This window comes from Sebastes umbrosus, chromosome 4 (genome assembly GCF_015220745.1).
Source record: "Sebastes umbrosus isolate fSebUmb1 chromosome 4, fSebUmb1.pri, whole genome shotgun sequence".
In the NCBI taxonomy this organism is placed as follows: domain Eukaryota; kingdom Metazoa; phylum Chordata; class Actinopteri; order Perciformes; family Sebastidae; genus Sebastes; species Sebastes umbrosus.
The window spans coordinates 29,579,624-29,600,398 of record NC_051272.1 but is presented as its reverse complement, the minus strand read 5'-3'; the positions used below and the strand labels follow the sequence as shown (position 1 = coordinate 29,600,398).

Sequence of the window (20,775 nt, the reverse complement as noted above, 5' to 3'; positions counted from 1 at the left end):
AGCAGATTTGATTGATTTAGCTTAACATAAAGAGTGGAAACGGGGAAACAGCTAGCCTGGCTCTGTCTCAAGGATAAAAGAAAATTTGCCTAATTAAGACTTTATATCTCATTTCTTAATCCGCACAAAAAACGTAGAGTGGTTTTGCTTAGGTTAATGTGCTGGACTATTTATTGGCAGTGTGTAGTGACTTTCCATTGTCATCTTGACCATACAGCTTTCGCTGCCCTCATTGTTCAACGTTTTCAACTTACTGTAGCTGCTCGCCGTGTGACCATGGCGACCAATACCTTGACATCGTGACTTGGGTGTGTTTTTTCCTGTGATCCAGAGTGTATTTCACCAGCGTTTCTGACTGCGAGTCGACAGACTTGGGTGCGTTTTTTTCCTTTGAACTAGAATGTATTTATCCAGCATTTCTGACCGCGAGTAGCCGGACGTGGGTGTGTTTTTTTTCCTTGGGATGCAGAGTGTATTTCACAAGTGTTTCTGACTGTGAGTAGCTTGACTTGGGTGTGTTTTTTTCACATGAACCTGAGTGTATTTCAGAGGTATGTCTGACCGCGAGTAGCCGGACTTGGGCGTGTTTTTTTTCCTTTGATCTAGAGTGTATTTATCCAGCATTTCTGACCGCGAGTAGCCGGACGTGGGTGTGTTTTTTTTCCTTGGATGCAGAATGTATTTCACAGGTGTTTCTGACTGTGAGTAGTTTGACTTGGGTGTGTTTTTTTTCCTGTGAACTGGAGTGTATAATACAGGTATATCTGACCGCGAGTAGCCGGATTGGGTATGTTTTTTGCCGATGAACCAGAGTGTTGTTTTGAATGTGAAGTTGTTTGTATGAGCGGTTCTTGAGAAATCTGCAAGCAGCAACACCACAGGCCAAGCATTCGGTCCATTCCGAACAGGCATGTTTTGCATGGGCACTGCACTCATCAGTGTGTGATTATTTGGTCTGGGACAATAAACAATTTATGATACTAGACAGCAAAACTTGCTATAATAATTGTATCATATTGCTAACCTTTTCCTAAGCTACAACCCACTCTATTAATCTGCATGATGATTTTATACTAGGTGGATAGCAGCAGCTTGTGGTTTACAGAGAGCAAGTTGCCCTGCTGCCACTAATTCAAAGTACAGAACATAGATGTTGCTTTGACAACAGCTCACTGTCTGAAAGCACCCTTAGAAGTGTGGGAAGCGAGATTTCTTTTTTACCTTTAGATAGAGCCAGCCTAGCTGTTTCCCCTTGCCTTCAGTTGTTATGCTTCACTAATTTAACCATCTCCTGGCTGTAGCTTCATATTAAACGGACATATTCCAGAGTTCTTCTCATGTACAGTAACTCGCAGCTAGAAAGCGAATAAGCGTCTTTTACAAAATAACCTTTAAGTGAAATTGATTAGGATGCAGGAATGCAAAAATGTAAATGACATTTACACACGCTAACACTCGTGGTAAATGTGCAAACAACTCCTTTTTACGAGAGATCAAATGGCCATTCAGTAAACACACAATCTGCAAAACAGCAGTGTGGGAATTTTCAGTAACGGCTTTATTAAATTAGTGCAAAAGACAGACGTAACTCATTCAAAATGTCATCTTTTTTCTTTAAGGTGGTCCTCCACACAAACCCACACACGCTACTTTCTTTTGATGAGCGCAAGAGAAAAAAGCTAAACTATCCACCAAAACCACAGCCTTTGTTTTCGACCTTACACATCTTCTTATGACTTGTAATGACAGATGGGGAGAGAACAGGAGAGGGTAGAGTTGACGGGAGACAGAATCGAACCTAAACACATGGCAGCCATCAAAACAAGACTCCTGATTCTGCAATTAATCACAGATTTCAAAATTATAAAAAAAAGAAGAAAAAAAAAGATGTTACAATAAAATAGTCAACACATCAATAGCATTAGAAATAGTGCCTAAAATTCACAGAAAAAAGGTTTCCTCTTTTTTATTTACTCACTGTGTGGGTGACAAAAGAACTTGCAATCAAAGTACATAAGTTAATCAATACTGTATATTTATACAATGGTAAAAAATAAAATATTTATATAATAGTACTTTTTTTTTTAAAGGTTTACACCGTTACTATAAAGATATACTGTTTTCCACTCCATGACAACTAATGCAATAAAAACAGAAGCAAATCGAAGGAACGACTCCAGAGAGTTTCTGACTTTGAAGGCTTATGGCTACCACCTTGTCCTAAAAGACCACAACCACTGCAGACAAAGAGACAGGCTTTGTTCTCTCCGCTTTAAGAGGGAAACAAGATCAAACACAGTCTGTGACGAGAAAAGAAAGGAACACATCAAAAAGTCAATGCTCTTCCCCGACCAGGACAGTAGCTCAGCCTTCGCAGTGTTCCCTGGCCCGCCGAGAGACAGAGAGAGGTCGATAGATAGACGGGGGAGATGGGAAGGAGAGGCAGATAGATAGGGGGGGATTATGTGTATGCATGGGAGAGGGGGGTGATGCAAGGCAGGATGGAGCGGAGGGGAAAAAGAAAATAGAGGTAGCTATGGGAGGAAAAAGAGGACAAAAACGAAACTGGGGATGGAGCGAGAGGTTTTGGATGAACTATGGGAAAACACCAGTGGTTTAAGGTGAGGTCCAATACGAAATTGATTCATAGCTTTTGTTTTGTTACAATATCAATATACATGTTGTTTCAAGTATCTCCTACGGATGTGGCGTGTTGCCATGAAAGCTGCTAACACCCAACGTTTGTCTGCCAGTATAATGGTGTGCTGCCAAAATGGAATACAATGAAAACCGTAAAAAAAAGAAATGGAATAATCGATGGTGGAGGAAGTGTACAAGGGAGAGGAAACACAGAGAAAAATGTCAAATAGAGTCAGGAAAACATGAGGAGATGAGATGAGAGAAGACTGAAGTGGGGAAGGACACATGCCACAAGGAAAGTAAAGATGAAGAGAAGGAGACGAGAGCGGCGAGAGGATAAGTGAGAGATTTTCTTTTTAGAAAAAAACGCCGAGTGGTGTTATACAGCAGTTGTGCCAGTGGGGATTGTGTGTATATTCTTGTTTGATTTGTCGCGGTCAGAAGACTCCTTCTCGCTTTCTTCATCTTCTTTTTCGTCTTCTTCTTCTTCTCTCCTAAGCCTGGGTTGCGTGGGGGAGATAAGTCGTTGCTTTTCAGTGTTGCAAAAAGGACTACGGGAGGTTTCAGCAGAATCTACAGGCCTGGAGGGAGAGGAGATGAAAGCGCAGGAGAAGACAGTAGAGGAGAGGGGCGGTGGAGAGGAAACGGGGGGGAAAGAGAGAGGGGAGGAATGTGCGGGAAAGAGAGGAGAAAAAGACAGGAGATACTGTAAAGTAAAGGTCATCACTGAAGCAGATCAATCGCAATCAATTACACAGGACAGGTGACGGCATCGCGCCATTAAAGATTCCGTAAGGACAGAACAGGGAAGTTATAATTGTTCACTCTCAGTCCACCTTCAGGCAGTAGCAACCGAGTAATTGGCTTTAATGTGAGAAGTCCACCCCGAAACTGTGTCAGCGTGTACCTTCCTCAACGTCCCGGACAGTTCAATCAATACGGCTGAACACGCGCAACTCTCTCCAAACTTAGAGCGCAGAGAAGTGCAGCGGGCTTTTGATTTATCATGCCATCATGAGACACTTTCTGGAGTGGCTACAGTGAAGATTAATTGGCTACTGACGTGTACTCGTGGAATACTTAAATTTTAACTTTGGAATGAGCTCAGTTTACGGTGCCGAGGACAGCTTCGAAGCAGAAAATATGGCCATGTGTTGGACAAATTAGCCTGGGCTGAACTCCCTGCTTGTTTTTCTGAGGGAGGGAGGTGGTAGGGGGTCTGTTTCAATTCACACAACATAATCTTTTACGAGAACCTATGAGCTTCAAAGCATCACAGAACATATGTTAATTTGGACTGATGCTGTGTTTTCCCTGGTGGTACAGAGTTTTGAATGAAAAAAAAAAAAGGCGGTATGTTCCCTGGTAATGTGACAGTTTGTCTCATCAGTCTGGTAGAATTGCCTACAACGAGCTGGTTCCAAATTTGATACAAACAAACACAAGCAGTCACATCAATACACACAGCAGGCACATGTACACACACACACACACACACACACACACAGACACACACAGACACTTTGCAGTATGAAATGTGAGAGTTTATTGATTGCCTCTGCCAGCCATCTCCTCCAAGTCTGCTCCCTATTTCTGACGTGTTTGGAGACGGCTGAGCATTAGACAGAAACCCTCCTCACTCCTGCTCGCCATTTTGCTCATTCTCTCTCCTCTTTTTCTTTCCCCGGCTCCTTTTTTTTTTCAAAATCTGTTTTCTGATATGACTGGATTGGATAAGGCACTTTGGGCTTCCACAGTACAATGTCCTTAAACTCTCCTTAAGGACAAAGTAGGAGTCAAGAGGTCGAACTAAATTGAAAGATATTTAAACGGTTACACATGCAGGTTCCAGGTGCTCACCGCAAGTTCAGGAAAAGGTCACTTTGCTTCTACTCAAGTCAGATTGCACTGTGGATATGAGCACTTCACTACATTTGCTACATATTTCACGAGTGCACTCTGAACAGCGTGAGGCAAATCCAGGTCATTCTGTTGTGACCTTTTATTCCTCTTGTCGAACGCAGTGCGCAAATTCTCAAATATATTTTTCTATTGAGCATTACATGAACAAAAACTGAAATTTACAATGATTGTAGCAACTTTTGTTTAGTAATAAGCTGCTAATAGATGCATTTTGAGTACTTGTAGGGCAACAAATCACATGCTCAAGGTAACAGATTTAGTAAATGGTTGCACCAGCACAGATGTTTCTTAGCAACCGATTTACACCTTACTCAAGTCTTTACTAATTAAGAGATGATTTTAATTCTAATGGTGCAAACTGATTTTGTAAATCACTGGTTTAAAACTAGCTAGTATGAAGAACTTAGAACGGACTTTACGCACTTAGCAAACTTAGAAATGGATGTATAAATAGCCAGTTCAATCCAATCCAGGATGGTTAATAACTGTGAAATCTGTTCAACTTTCAATAAGCTTGCAATTATTTAAGACCGTATACTGTTATCACAATGTGACATGGGATTGTGACTATGCATACGTTATACGCTACCCCACACATTTCAGTAGCCTTTACAGGATGAAAGACGCAAGACACTTGTAATATGTGCAATTTACAGTTAATACTGTAGCAAAGAAAGAGAGACCTTACACCGCTCCCTACAGCAGTGTATACGCTGCTGACTTTGTTTAAGTGCACTGTAAGTACAACTCATCAGTACACAGATGCAGCGGTTACTGCGAGGAACGGATCAGGTGTGCCGTACACATTCTGCCTTACTTAACAGGCTTACCTTTAAGCCTTGCCTTTTACTGCTAATCTAGCAAAATGCATGCAGCAAAATGTGGTGTAAAACAACCAATTTGGAGGTGGCAATTTGTCATAGCTAGTGATTGTTTCTAAAGGGTTTACTGTTGCATTATGCTTTTTTTTGCGTTTCCATTGTGAGCGCATGAGTGGGCTGCACTGTTGCACTCACTGTTGTGGTCACAGCTCTCGTGGGTTTTGTTTAATAAGTTGGCAGTCGGTATCAGTCACACAAACTCATCATGCATTTCGACTGTTGACATGCCAATATGTCTTTCTGTCTTTTTTTTCTGTCTTTATCCTCCCCCATCTCTGTTTCTCTCTCTGTTTCTCTCTCTCTCTCTCTCTCTCTCTCTCTCTCTCTCTCTCTCTCTCTCTATGAGATTAGGGAGAGGTCTTGAAGAATGTGAACTATAATTTTCCCAGACATTCATGAAATGAATTGGACTGTTCACTTCAAAAAATTCTGGAGCGATCGAAGTGCGCTTGAATGGGTGTGAATATATAATATGGTTGAGGGTATGGAACAGGAGGAGGGTGAAGGGACGATTGATTTTTTCTTTCTCCATTGTTTTTCTTCCAATGCCCCCCTTTCATAATACTCAGGACTAAGTGTTCCCCCAAAAAGGAAATAAAAGTCGAGAACCACTCCAAGGCACTCGAGACTCAGATATTGGTTTTTGCAAATCTAATGAGACTCTGGCAGGCCTGTTTCACCTCACATGAAGAACTGGGCATAAAAGAGGCACTTCTCCCCCTCTGGCTAAAAAGTCAAGGCCTTGACATGAAAATACATTGCCGAATCAATTCACCTCAGCTCCCGAGCACACATAGGCTATGAACTCATAGGTCAGGAACAGATGAAAGAGAGAATTATAGGTAGGAGGAAGGGGAAGCGACAAAGAGAGGGATATAATCACTATATCTGAGGTTGGTTGAGTTATGAATGAGCCGCTTTATGTTCGAGCTAGCGGAATTAGGCTGCAATAGCACGCTGTGCTCCTATAGAGAATCACAGAGGGAAGATTGTATAATGATTCCTGCTACAGTGCATTTGTTCTTGATGTACGTTTGTTGCTGTGGTTGTTGGTCTATATGAAACTCTCAAACACGGACACATAAATGTATGAGTGTGACATTTATCACACCCAACATAAGGTTCTCACATCTGTCTGCAGCTGGGAAAAGGTCCCATATATACAGTATATACAGCCTAAAGTTCCATATACATCCCTCTCTATCACTATCCTGAACAACTGCTACCTGTGATAGAAAATGAGCCTATTTCCATTCCACAACGCCAGACAGAAAGGAATACATTTTGACTCAAAGGCTTTTGTCGCCATGTATACGAATGACCAAATAGGAGTATCACAGCGATTTCACTGATGTTGACTTATCTTACCGTCTCTGTTTATTGGAAGTCTCTCCGGGTAAAAGCCCGAGCTTAATGCGTAAAATGTAAATTTAACAAGCCGCGGGAGGCGAGGAAGAATCAAATAGGACACTGGAGGGAACAGTAACCATTCCCCAGCCTTTCTAATTGCTGAGAGGAGAGGAGGGTGACAGTTGATTAGCTCAGGTATGTCACGGCTGCTAGACGAAAACAGCGGCATTGCAGCATGAAGAGGAAACATTATAGAGGAGGACAGGGAATCTGTCAGGGTAACACCGGCTATAATGAAAGTTAATGAGCCTTACCAACCCAGAATTTAATGATGAATGAGTTAACTATATAAAAAATTATTAAAAGAAATAACAGGAATTTGTTAGTGAACGGATGACTGGCATTGACTTTAGTTAAAATCATATAATGTATAATAACCTTAATGCATATTTAAATCTCTATTGAATCATTTCCCATTATTTCATACTGCCATTACTTGTACGGGAAAGTGTTTAACATAGGAATGTTAAGGACCTAATCAATCATTTTGATGACATAAATTTTAAGTAACATATATAGTATATAACTTCGGGATCATACTGTATATAAGCATAAACTGTAATGAGAGGTTGGCTTTGAAAATCAGCAAAATTAAAATACAGATTCAGTTTATGTACACAAAAATGTTAGAGCATCAGAAAATATAATATAGTTTTTTTTATTTATTTTATGTTATTACCCTTAAGATTTTCATGAAATCAAACCCCAGTTTTTATAATATTTATCGTCTGGTATTTATGGTGATAACAATTTAATGGATATATTCAGTAATTACCTCTCTTGATAGAGGCGGAGTCCACTATTCCCGTCTGGGATTCAAATTGCCTTCACACACGTGCAGCATGAAATCAGACCGCTCATGGCATGATGGAAAAAGGCCAACTATTGACTTCTTTATAGAAACAATGGGAGTTTGTTTGGTTGCGCTGTAAACAGACACACCAGTTGCTCTTCTGTTGGATCTTCCGACAAAGTAGCTGTTAGAGGACTATTTCTGCCCCCAGAATTTTGGCACTTAGACTGCACTCGCTGTTACGACCGTTATCAATGAAATGAGAGGAACTGGAGGCCGAAGATATTTAGAGTTTAATAGAACTTCTTCACAGTGGATATTAGGGTTGGGCGATTGGACTAATATATCAGCCATCGGCAACTGGTACATCGCCGGTTGTTTTGGGCAATTTTTTTGTACAATGTTTGTCATTTTATTTTGCTAATTTAATGGTTTGCCACCGAAGAACGAGAGCCAATCAGCCGGGGGCAAAATAGAGTGTAGAGTCGGAATATTTTCACATCTAACTCAATGAAACGAGGGTTTGTTTTGACCAAACCGGAGTTAGTGATTGTTGGAAAGACTAACCAAGACGGTTTTGGTGAGTTTTATTTAGTTTCTGTCGAGTTTGAATGAAGTGTGTTTTGCGACGCTCCTCGGCTAGAACAGCTGATCTCCTAGCAGAAACTATGATAGTGGGGGAGAGAGGGGGGGGGGGGTGGGGGGGGGGGGGGGATGCACCGCGCACACACAAACACACAGACACACAAACCTGCGTGAATATATTGGCAATCGCCGTAGGGCTGACCCGAATGCTTCGAAGCTTCGACCATTGCCATGGTAATCAACCTCTAAATCAGTATTCAAAAGCTTTTTTTTTTTTTTTTTTTATAAAAGTATGTAATGATAATGTATAAATCCCCAAATAGCCCATGAAATAAGGAAAATCCCACATTATTCATATTCAACATTAATTACTATTAGTTATTCTCAGACGGGTATAATTTGTTGTGTGTGTACAGTAGTGCGGCAGCGGCACTGTCCCAGGAACTGAAACAGGGGTGATGGAGACAGACAGACAGACAGACAGACAGAAGAACATGTCAGCCTGCTGCACTGTGCCGCAAAGCTTCAAATATCTTCGAATACCTTCGAATACTTCTCACCAAAGCTTCAAAGCCCCAAAAAAATGGTATTCGGGACAGCCCTAAATTACCGGCTGATGGTGGACAGATGGAAAATTTGAACATATCACCCAAACCTAATGCATATGTTGACATATGACGACCCAAAAAGCAAAATAATGATGGCGACATTCCATTTAAGTGGAACATGTAAAACACGACTAGAACATGTAAATGGTACACCACCAGAATGATTGTCATTAGTTGCAGGGCTGGTATTTATACATGACGTCGCCAGTCACTGTATATCGGATGCTTTGTATTGTCGTTCACAGTCACGTCACGTCACCTCCTCCTCATGTTAGCAAACAGCTTATGAATGTTTCTAGACTTTTATTTTTGGCAACTTCAGATTTGTGTCTGAGAAGTCCCTGAGCAGTATGTCCCTGTATAACTGTTTAACAGATGTACCAACAAATCATTCATAATGCATCAGTAAAATATGAGTGCAGTCGGGTGCAACAACTTTATATTCATAAATAATTCACGAGGCCTTCAAGCATCACTTGCTAATGATCGACAAATAATTCATACATCTTAAGAGCACAAAAATGACAACTTTTTTGGTTCTTAAAAAGGTCAAATGTACAGTTTATATATTAACGTGAGGTACCGGCAATTATATACTAGCAACGGAATTTTTTTTATGAAACAGATCAAAGCCATTACTCGGTGTCAACTAGTAGAATAAGTAACTTGTCATGTATTTCATCAATAGCTCATACTGTTTGTTAAAGGGGAACACCACCTAAATTAAGAATTACAAAATGTTTTTTTCCATGGCCAAGAAACTTGTGATGTCACGGGGTATAAAGTCTGGAGCTGCTCCATAGACAATGACAGGGATTTTATGAATCCACACAATGTTTGTTTTCTTTTTTTTATACCCAAATGATCTTTATTCTATTGTAGTGTTATCAGTTGTGAAACAGAAAATGTTCCCATAAACTCAGAACATCTCCCCGGGTGCTCTCAGTGTCATTTGTAACTTCTTTCCCAATTCATTGTCTATTGGTGCAATTCCACACTTTATACCTTATGGCATCACACATTTAAGTTTTAACACTCTAGTTTTTGTATTTGGGAGAGAGTTGTTCATGTTTACTAATATTTTTTGGACTGTCTTAGATCATAGGATTAAGAATAAGAGAAACATATGAATTTTGAAAATGGGCGTATTTCCCCTCTAAGGCCTCTAAACGTTCAATATTTCAATACATTTCAGTATTTTCCACACTCTGTTTAGTCCTGTAACAATCTTGCACATGTGGAATTTGCACTTTGGTTTACTCCCTCATTTAATATTATTTTAAAACAAAATTTGTAACTTGCACACTTTGCTAATGTATATAGTATGTTATTGTTATTTTATGTTCATATTTCATATTTTTTAAGCTAGTTGTAGTAGTCTGGTATATTTGTAGTGTATTCTAATATATTCTTTATATTGTGTATACTATTGATATTATCTCTAGTGTTGATATGTATACTTACTGTGTATTTACTGTTCCTGTGTATTGCCTGGATAACCTACTGCTGTAACACAAGAATTTTCCGATTTGGGGTCAATAAAGAACATCTACAGTATCTATCTATTATGAGAGTGATAGCTTAGTTGCTTATAGACTTTTGTCTCGAGAAATGATACACCTCTTGAAATTCACATCACACATATCACAGTTCAAAGATCAATAACCCTCGACAGCTTGATCTGAAGGCAGAAACAACCCATCCACCGAGCACATCACTGTGACGCGACGTCTCTTCAAAGGAAGCTGTGAAAAAGCCATATTTTTTACTAGAGTAAATAAGCCCCTAAACATCCTGTCTCTATAGCTGGGAGGGGATTAGTGTAGAGCTGGAGAAGGAAGAGGAAAAGTGGCTGTCAGAGCAAAGCGAGGGATCAGAGAGGAGGAATAGTGTGGACTAAAACTCCCGGGAGGATGGAGGTAAATTAGTGGCATCTGTGCTGGGAGCTGTTTGTTGTGTTTAATGGTAAATGCTTTGTTTTTACTCCGCCCTCTCACTCTCTCCTTTACTCTTGGAATTACATTATTACTCTTGCTGAAATTACAGAGGAACACAGAGAGAAGCAGTTCTCTGCAGTGCATTACAACTACAGACAAATCTGCAGCTGAAGCCCGTAATCCTGCATGGAAGAGATTTTAGCAAGCGGTTTGAGCTTGTAGCACCCCCCCTAAATTGAGCATACGCACTGTGAATTGGTGCAGTGTAGGATGAAATGGGTGTGCATGTGTGTGTATGAGTAGAAACACGGGTGACAGCATCAGCATCCGCTCTCCCACCCCAGAGATTTTCATTTCATCATCTTATTTCACATCCCTCATAAGCTACATTCACACACAGCGACTACGGACAACATATTAATCTCCAAAGTCTGGCGATGTCAACACCGACTATATGTGTAAAATACACATTATTTACATACTGTCCAACCTGGACAGTTATTGCCTGCAGTTACACATCATCAACTTTTGAGAATTTCATTTTGAGCAACAGTGAGGCTGCTGCGAGGAGATAGTGCATGTGCTGCACAGTTCACATGTGCACTGATAGGGGGCAGTGTGGTCATCTGTGTTGGTTTGCTACCTGTGAGCTCTGCTAGAGCAGTCCTCCTTGTAATTACTTCAAAAAATTAGGAATCATTCTTATGGGAAGCCGTCCTTTTTTTGCGTGCATCCGCAGCCTATGGGAGCACGTATTGACTGCACTTAGTTTGTCCAATTAGGAAGTCTTATCTCAGGTGAACAATGGATGCTTTCACATGGCCATTTAACACCCCAAATCTGTTTGTCTTTACATATCTGCAAGAGTTTCCCCCTACTGAACTGTAGGATAATACTGTAATTGTTCCCTACTTTATGGTAATCTGTGTGTGTGTGTGTGTGTGTAGAGGATGTGTGTGTGTGTGTGTATACAGTATGTGTGTGTGAGAGTCTATGGCACTTTGATCACAAAAGAAAGGCTTACAATGGAGGGGAGTGAAAGTAGGCCCCTTGAAAGCTCTGGGATTTAGCTGCCAATCCTGCAACAGCAAACAAAAATCTGGTAAGCATTACAGAAGACACAGTATATGTTGGCACTCCGCACACACACACACACACACACAGGCACACGCCCGCCCTCCCTCTCCGTCCTGCAGGGTTACATACATTATTTAAGGGTCTGAAAAGCAACCCCGGTGGAGTGTTATATGGCTGAGAGCGAGGACAGAAAGCCAGTGAGGACGTGGCTCTACTTTTGGTGGTGTTGCTAAGCTGAAAGCACTGCTGAAGGAGTCGGTGGGAGAAAAGTGCGGAGGTTTGAGGTACTGGATGGATAGGTGAGATCCGACTGAGGCCGGTGACAGCAGTAGTGCAGTTCCCCACCGTATTAACGAGCAGGCTTCACAACCCACACATCATTTGAATTCCTTTGGCTTCCAGTAGACACACAACGAGAGAAAATCTGTCAGTGGGGGAGAGATGATCTTTCTCTTCAACGAAAATCAACTTGTTTCATCAATTCTCTTGATTCGAGTGTCATTTTATGGAGACTCTCAGGCTAATTTGCCTCTTTCTGTCTTGTTTGAGCTCGTAGATAATGCGTGAATGTGAATCACTTCAGTTGTTTTAAGGAAAATGTGATTTTTCAGATGGAATATGGAATTGAAGTGCTTGTCGAGATAGCATTTTCAGTTTGTAGTCATTTTCTCTCTCCTCTCGAGCCTCGCTCAGAAACACTCGGATACACGGAAATACATTACTCAGAGGAAAAATACAAACAAACACACACACACACACACAAACAAAATACTAACTGCTGCAGAGATTGTAGATTAGATGACCTCCAGAGGGTTTTAAATGGAGGACACAAAGAACAACTGTAGTTCTTGCCTTGTGTTACATAACTACACGTCTCAGAGCAAAGAACAACCCTGTCTCATATAAAATATATTCATACTGTATACTACAAATTTGGTTTGCCAAGGAAATGTTATTACTGCTTCAATCAAATTCGCTGGCAAGTTCTTGCTTTTTCCATCCAGGAAGTGTGACATCCTTATTCTGTACAGAAATCACATAGATTTTTACACTGAAGACAGGGGTTGGGTTCACATCATGCGTCCCACATGTTGTTGGGTTTAGGTTTAACTTTTTAAAACCATGGTTTCCCTTCATAGTGATCCCCCCCCCTGGTTTGAGTTTAATTGGTGCCATTGTCACCCCAGGGAGCTGCGGTGCCCACTGTGGGAACCATTGGTTTGCACTACTAGGACGCCTAGTTAAGGTTATAGGAAAGCATCCTGGTTTTGGTTAAACATTGAAAAAAGTCTGTTTCTCATCTCATGCTTCACGTAAATGTTGATTTTTTCAGTATTTACAACCCTTCCCTAAACTTCACCAAGTGAACTTGAATTACCGCCTCCGGGTTGTATGCCTACGCCAACCAGTCAAGTTGCAGTTTACATCCATGTCTGTTCAAAATGTCATCACTACATCATTTTATCGTGTTAGACATTTGTTTGAAATTGTCTTAACTGCCGAGTGTGAAGTGGTCGGGATGCGAGCCAATACCTCCAAGTCTGAGGCCATGGTTCTCTGCGGAAAACAGTGGATTGCAACCTGCAGGTGGGGAGTGAGTCACCCTCCCAAGCGCGGGAGTTCAAGTCTCTTGGGATCTTGTCAGCAGTTATGCGGGCGCTTTACCGCACCATTGTGGTGTAAAGGGAGCTGAGTCGGAAGGCAGAGCACTCGATTTACCAGTCCATCTACGTTCCAGCCCTTACCTATTATCATGAGCTCTGGGTAGTGACCGAAAGAATGAGATCGCGGATACAAGCAGCCGAAATGAGCTGCCTTCGTAGGGTGGCCTGGCTCAGCCGTAGGGATAGGGTGAGGAGCTCAGACATCCGGAGGGAGCTCGGAGTAGAGCCGCTGCTCCTTCGCGTCGAAAGGGGCCAGCTAAGGTGGTTCAGGCATCTGATCAGGATGCCTCCTGGGTAGATCTAGAACACGCTGGAGGGATCGCGTCTGACCCGGGAACTCGTTGGGGTCCCCCAGGAAGAGCTGGAAAATATTGCTGGGGAGAGGGACATCTGGAATAGCCTGCTAAGCCTGTTGCCGCGGCGACCCGGCCCCAGATAAGGGGGAAACAAATGAATGGATGGATGGATGTCTTAATTAGCATATGAATTCTTGAGTTATGGCCAAATGGGTGTTTAGCGAGGTCACAGTGACCTTTGACCACCATAATCAATCATCAATCATCCTTGAGTCCAAGTGGACGTTTGTGCCAACTTTGAAGAATTTCGCTCCAGGCGTTCCCGAGATATTGTGTTCACAAGATGGACGGACGGACAACTTGAAATCATAATGCCTCCTGACATCGCTGTCACAGGCGCAAAGGCATAAAAATGTGTTACCAGGAGAATATATTAAGGGGAACAAAGTGAAATTTATTGACAGTGATTATATTGATTAAACGCATCATTACATGGGCTTTACTTTACCGGATGCTATTGTTTTGTACATGGACTTGTTTGGTAGACAGGGTTGGGGACTAATAGAAAAAGAGAGAGCTAGAATAGCGGGAGATAAAGGCAAGAGAGATACAGACGCAAGAAGCCAGAGAAATTCAGAAAACTGTCGCCGCGCATACGCCCGCAGCCCGGTGGGCAAAACCAGAACAAAACAGAAGAGTTTAATCTCCGCACCTTTATTCTCGTCTCCTTTCCCCATCCTTCCCCTCTGGCTCTTTCCATTTTTCTTCCCCTCATCTCTCTCCTGCGGGGTCAGAGTTCAGCTTGGAGATAAGGGAATTGAAACAGGATCCTCTCTGCCTCTCTGTCAGACTATCTGACTATACACTGCAGTGATCAGTCCCCTCTATCTGTCCCCCAGCACAGGTCTCTGTGATGAGCTCGAGCAGGAGTCATCTCTCTGGGCGCTGCTGTGTGTGTGTGTGTGTGTGTGTGTGTGTGTGTGTGTGTGTATAGAGAGATGTTCTGCGTTTGAATTGGTGGGACATCTGTTGCCCAGCTGTAATACTATCTGAGATTCCCAATGGAGACACGCATGCGCACACACACCGTCCTTGTTTCCTCTCTTTCTGCACTCCAACCTGCAGCTCCGGGGTAACACCGCTCGCTGTTAACGTCTGTTCTGACTACGCAAACGCGTTTGAGTCCAAATGAATGGACATGTACACGGGCACGGAACCAGGCAGCCCAAGAATCTGTCATCTGGAGCAGCTATTTGGCTAATGAATGCCACTGTCTATCATTGCACTATTTACAGTGGAGTAATGAATGCTACTGTCGTTCAGAGTCAAAGGACATCTGCGGAGAAGACTCTCCTAATGTCATCTTGGCATGTCAACCAATTATCATGCTTTCTAGTTCAGACACTGCGGCTGCTGCCATGGCGACGGCAGATAACAAAATATTTCGAAAAAAGGAGAGTGTGAAAAAGCTAAGCGACTGTTCCAGCTGGCACACTCTCCGGATCGCTGCCGTGAAACTTTCCGAGAGGTGGCTGTTGCTGCTCGCCGGCGAACGCTGACGCAGCATCAGCTTACGCTCATGATTAGTGTGTTGCAGTGAAACTGCAACTAATGGCCTATCAACGCTGGAGTGTGCTGTGCTTATATGCCGCCGCTTGCCACGCGTTGTCAGTTGAATTTTAGACTTTGTGTCCTGTGAATCATGAGTTTTTAACAGGTTACTAAGTGCCCTGACTGCATCATGAGAGAACAAGATGATGAGTTCTCCCAAACATACACGGCACAGTCATCCGCAAAGAATGAGTGTTTGGAGAAAAGATATACAGACAGATTGATCCATAGCCAGAGGAAGACCGATGGGTCATGCTAGATGCTGTGATGCACAGATGATACCGAGGGAAGATGAGACGCAGAGTTTCTGCCTGGAAGAAAAAGGATTATGGGGAGAGTGCGGCTGATTGCCTTATAGAGAGAAAGCAAAAGAGCAGGAGAAGTGGTACAGGGGAGGAGAAACAGTGGCAGAGAGGGCCGAGGGATTAGAGACGGAAAACAGACAGAATACGCAAGCGGGAGTGATCAACGGGACGTGAGAGAGGGAGAAAAAAGATGTTAAGATCAATAGAACAAAAACACATGAAACAGAGCTGAAAAGAGGAGAGGAGACTGACTGTGATTTATCCGGATGATCTTCAATGAAACATTTCACAGCCAAACACAAATGAGCAGGAAAAAAAGATGGGTATAATTACGACTACACCGTATTTTAGGCCTAAAATCTCATTCTCCTCTTGTTTTGCCTTTTCTGTCTTATTTTCTTTTCCCCTCTTATTCCTAGTCCTCTTCTTCTTCTCCTCTCTCCCCACTCTCACCATCCCTCCCGCTGCACCCCGCCTCCGGCGTGCAATGAGCCCGACTATAAACTACAGAGAACAAGCCCAGACGGGAGGACGGGATCTGGGGGCCTTAAAGTTGCAAATGATTTTTCTTCTCACCAAACTAGCTGCTGGATGTCCTCTGTTACGTTTGCGTTGTGAATGGAGGAGGCTGAATTATTAATGCCATCGCTAATGTGGCTTAAATGAGATATGCGGAGTAAATTCAAGTTTGACTTCCCTGAGAGTGCCGTAGGAATGGCGAAAAAAAACAGAAACATGAAATGCAAAAGACATACTTTTACAAAACGGATGCAAAAAAGCACACTTGTTGAATTTGTGAATGTATATGTGCACAAACACACATTACCCATATGACTTGTATTCACTGAGTTCAATGAATTGCTTCCTAAAGTCAGCACCATTTGTCACAGGCGCAGTTTGCGTTGGTTCAGGGGGCTCACTGAACCCCCTAGTAGCCGTAGACAAAAATGCATGTACGGATTTAAATATTATCTATATTTTTTTAGAATAAGACAGAACTAATAATTTATTGTAATGAAGAATAGTGTCAACCCTGTTGTGTCATCTTATTGACAAAATAAGAAACCAAGGAGATTACTTTTTGTGGTCTTTCTATTTACTCATGAGACACTCTCTGTCCACACTGAATTGTGTTAAATATGCACTTTCTGTTAGCCTTCGTAAACAAACCACGTACCCATCAGCTGTGCGCTTGAGATCAGACTGGAGCTTGAGGCGGAACTATTTAAAAAGATGGGTGTTACTTGCTATCTTCCTACGTTTGTAGCTTACTTTTTAAATAGAAAACGCCCATTTAATATCATATTTTCAGCCAATATTAAGTAGGAAACTTTCAGGGTGATCTCACTCCAGCCAGCTGCTTCTTTATTTAGGTTTCTGTATTGAAATGAGGAGGTATCGTATAGATAATTCCTCATTTAAACTTCACCAATCTAGCCGCTCCTCATCCAATGCGGCGCTCTCAGAACAAGCTACAGGAATAAACAGGGCATTCGCCAAAAGTTCAGCTCAAAACGTTGCACTGTATAGTGTGTGTGACAGAACATTCCAGTAGAAAACAATGCATTCACTTAGGACACGGTAATATGTCCACACAGCATCCCATTACACTAGACCTCTCTGTGTTTTAACATATATGCTAAGGTTCATATTAGACACCACCGGGCAGCCTACTGTAGGCCTATCAACAAGCCTGCAAGGCTCATCTCTGGTATACAGTTGGGTTTTGCGGTTTGTGTGAGTTCGGTTTTTATGGTAATTCTCGCAATATTTCCATCACTCATTGGGCATATTAGTCGGGATCTGAAAATACACCTGCTGGTGCTCTTTTTTTACGCAAACAAAGCCTCTGTTGTATACATTACATTCCCTCTAGATTTTTTTTTTATGAACCCCCAACCTTAAAGTTCAAACTGCGTCTATTCTGCGCCTTATCTGTATTGTTTCCTCGCCAAAACTGGAAGCATCATGCCATATTACTTCAGTATTAATCCATGTTTAAACAAGGATGTCAGCAAATAAAACATCATCTCAAGTTCTCTTTAACTCTGTGTGTTGTGGTTCTGATGGTACTTACAGAGTAGGGCGAGCAGGAGTGTCGCGAGCAGCACGAGAAGGCTGGCGCAGTGGGAGTGGGCAGAGCTGCAATGCATCTTGTTCTTCTTACAGACGCACACTTGAACTTTGACCTCTGTGTTGTTGGACAAAGGGGGCACCCCCGAGTCAGTGATGAGCAACGGGACCTGGTAGTTGGCTTTCTTCAGACTGTGCAAAAGCATGATTTGGGAGTGTGTGGCTGTGGGGGGAAGAGAAGAAGAGGGAGGTTTAATGAAGTGAATGTGCAATAATCCCCCATCCTGCGTGTGTTGTCCATCTATTCTGCGTTAACAGCTGCCCATTTTGCAAAGCAGAACTAAATATGTGTATTGTGACACAAAACTTTTTATATATGCCTCAAGTATCCGTCTGCCAAGCCATTCTTGACAACTGAAGCGACAAAAATTGGCAGCACTTAAGTTGCGTAAGATTGTTACATTTTGTTGCATCACACTTTAAAAATTCCTTAAGAGACACAAAAGGAAATGCTGGAGCCAGTTCACTTCATGCTGAAATGTGCCACGATATGAAAAGCTGCACATTTCACATGTCTGCAACGGCTGTTAACTCCAGGTAGGGTGACTTTTAGATTTGTATTTAATTAGAAAATGTACAGTGTCCAACTGTGTGCTCAAAACAATGTCACAAGGCAGCAGTAAACATTTCATAAATCAACCACTTCTCTGGCTCATCAGTGTAATTTGATATGTGCAGCATATGACATATCAACAAACAGCTGACTGTCAGCACCATCAGATTTCCCTCTGTACAATCAGACAGATTGCTCCACAGGTAGTTTAAACAATTATACTTAAGTTGGTGTAATTGTGCTAAGTTGTTAAAGCATTTATCATGTTACACTTCAGCGCTTTCAAAGTGATAACAGATACGGATGGGTGACAAGTTAAAAAAAAACCTTAAGAGAGTTTAGTAAGTTGCTGTTCCACCTCAAGCCCCCAGGGCAGCTTCAGTGTTAGGACTAAACAGATGAGATATAACGTGTTAATTAGGGAGCGTTAGAGATTTTGTTACATCAGACTAGCTGTTTCCAGTCTTTATGCTAAGCCGGCTGCTGGTGGTACCTCCAAATTTATCTTAGACATAGAGTGGAAACGACCTTCTCATCTAACTCTATGGGCAAGAAAGCAAAGTGTATCTCTCAAAATGTCGAACTATTTCTTTAATCTTTCACCCGTCCGTATGTTAAATCTGACTAACTATCATTTTGAAAAGACAGATTTGAAAGTCTAGATTCAAAATTGTATTGACCTATTGGGTTAAGAAAATAAAACATGCATTAAAATATATCTGTTAGTGTGTGTTTGTGGTGTGAAAGCAAACAAACCACAGGATTTTTATGATAGCAGATATGTGATGTTTTGCGTGACTTCCAAAGCTAAACTGCTAATAAACCCATCTGCTGATTGTGAAATCTGTTCAGGAAGCGATCTTATAATTTAAGGCCATGTATATATAAGCACGTCCAAAACCAAATCATAAACAATTGTATTAAGAAGGATTAAAACTGTTGCATTGGCAAAAACTGATGTTATTTTCACATAGTTATACAGTATACTGTTGAGGTATAACCACCAGCTCTCCTACCTGTGGTTCCATACACACACACACACATACACACACACACACACATACAGTCCTACATTTCCAACAGTGGACTATCATGTAACTAGAAACCAAGTGTGGACTGTTTCTGGTCATTTAAAAAAAATTACTTTCAAAGTCTTTTCCCATAAAATTATTGCGCTTTCAATTTCTTTTTATAGAAATTGCAAAAAGAAGGAACTTGCATCCTGGAGAGATGTCTACCTATTAAAGACGGGGACTTCCATGTACTTTAGTGGAACTGTCCCCCTGTTGGCTAAGGAGTCCCCTGTTGGTGAATGTGTAACAAAGTCCCCTGTTGGATAGGAAGGTAAGTGCACATCCACACACAGCCGAGACGAGCACAGTGCCAGTCCATTTCACTGGGAGCGGGCTCTTTCTCTGCTGGCCCTATCTGTCTCTTCCAGCGGTGGTGATTGAGGAGTGTCTGTACCTCCCTCTCCCGCTGTCAGTCACAGTTAATACCTCTGGGCAGGTTTTAACTCTGCTCTGTCACTCAAACACACACAGACAGCACTGCCGCTCATGCAACCCTGAATCAATGTCTTGGTTGTCTGTCTACCCTCCTCCTCCCTCTCATCCTTGTATTATTTTACTCTTCATCCTTATCATGTGATCCGTACTAGTTAAGACTTACCTGTATCCAGCACTCATATTAACACTGTGTGACAGCTTATACAATTGTGTTTGACCCTGGAATATTCTTGCAATGAAATTGACTTTTGCTGTTTTTCAATAGGTGACACGTTACCTGTTATTAAACGCCATTATTATGTCTGAAACGGTTCAGTTCATAGAGCATACACATTTCTTTTCAAAATAAAATACTCACCGTTGACCCTGGTAACCTTCCATGTTTTATCTAGGCCTTGCTGTTTTGCCAGTTCTATCGTAAAGGGTGCAGCGTTGGGCGGTAGGTCCTTATCCCGACCCCCAACTATGGCCACATTCATGTCATGGGCGTCTTCACACACCCGCGCTACCGATGGAACCACATAGGGGGCATTGTCATTGTAGTCTTCCAGGTGAATGACCAATGAGCCGGTACCTGTGGCTGGAGGGCTGCCTGGAAACACAGAAAAATACACGCATATTAGGATGGGGAAAAGACAAAGGTGTTGATTGACTCATTCTGCAGAATTTAGTGCACTGCTGTAGGCCTGGATGCTCATCATTGTGTGGAGAATGTGAACAGTAACGATCTGGGCAGATGTGAAAAGAGCAATAACACAATGTGGCTGCAGTAAAACATGGTGTACTCACGATTATTCTAAAGTTAATTCTCCTTTAAATGTTTTTCATTCTGTCATGTCAAAACGTATTCA

General features: G+C 42.0%; 1 protein-coding gene across 1 annotated transcript in view; it reads right to left on the bottom strand.

Moving 5' to 3' along the window:
• Positions 1–1,535: 1,535 nt before the first annotated feature.
• The window catches only part of cdh13 (cadherin 13, H-cadherin (heart)), a 431,422-nt gene continuing 412,182 nt past the window's right edge, over positions 1,536–20,775 (bottom strand). Inside the window, exons 13-15 of the mRNA XM_037766589.1 lie at positions 20,283–20,516; positions 17,808–18,026; positions 1,536–3,221 (exon numbers count right to left, since the gene is read on the bottom strand). Of these exons, the coding sequence (XP_037622517.1) occupies positions 3,214–3,221; positions 17,808–18,026; positions 20,283–20,516 (461 nt within the window). The 3' untranslated portion in view covers positions 1,536–3,213. The remainder of the gene's footprint in view (positions 3,222–17,807; positions 18,027–20,282; positions 20,517–20,775) is intronic.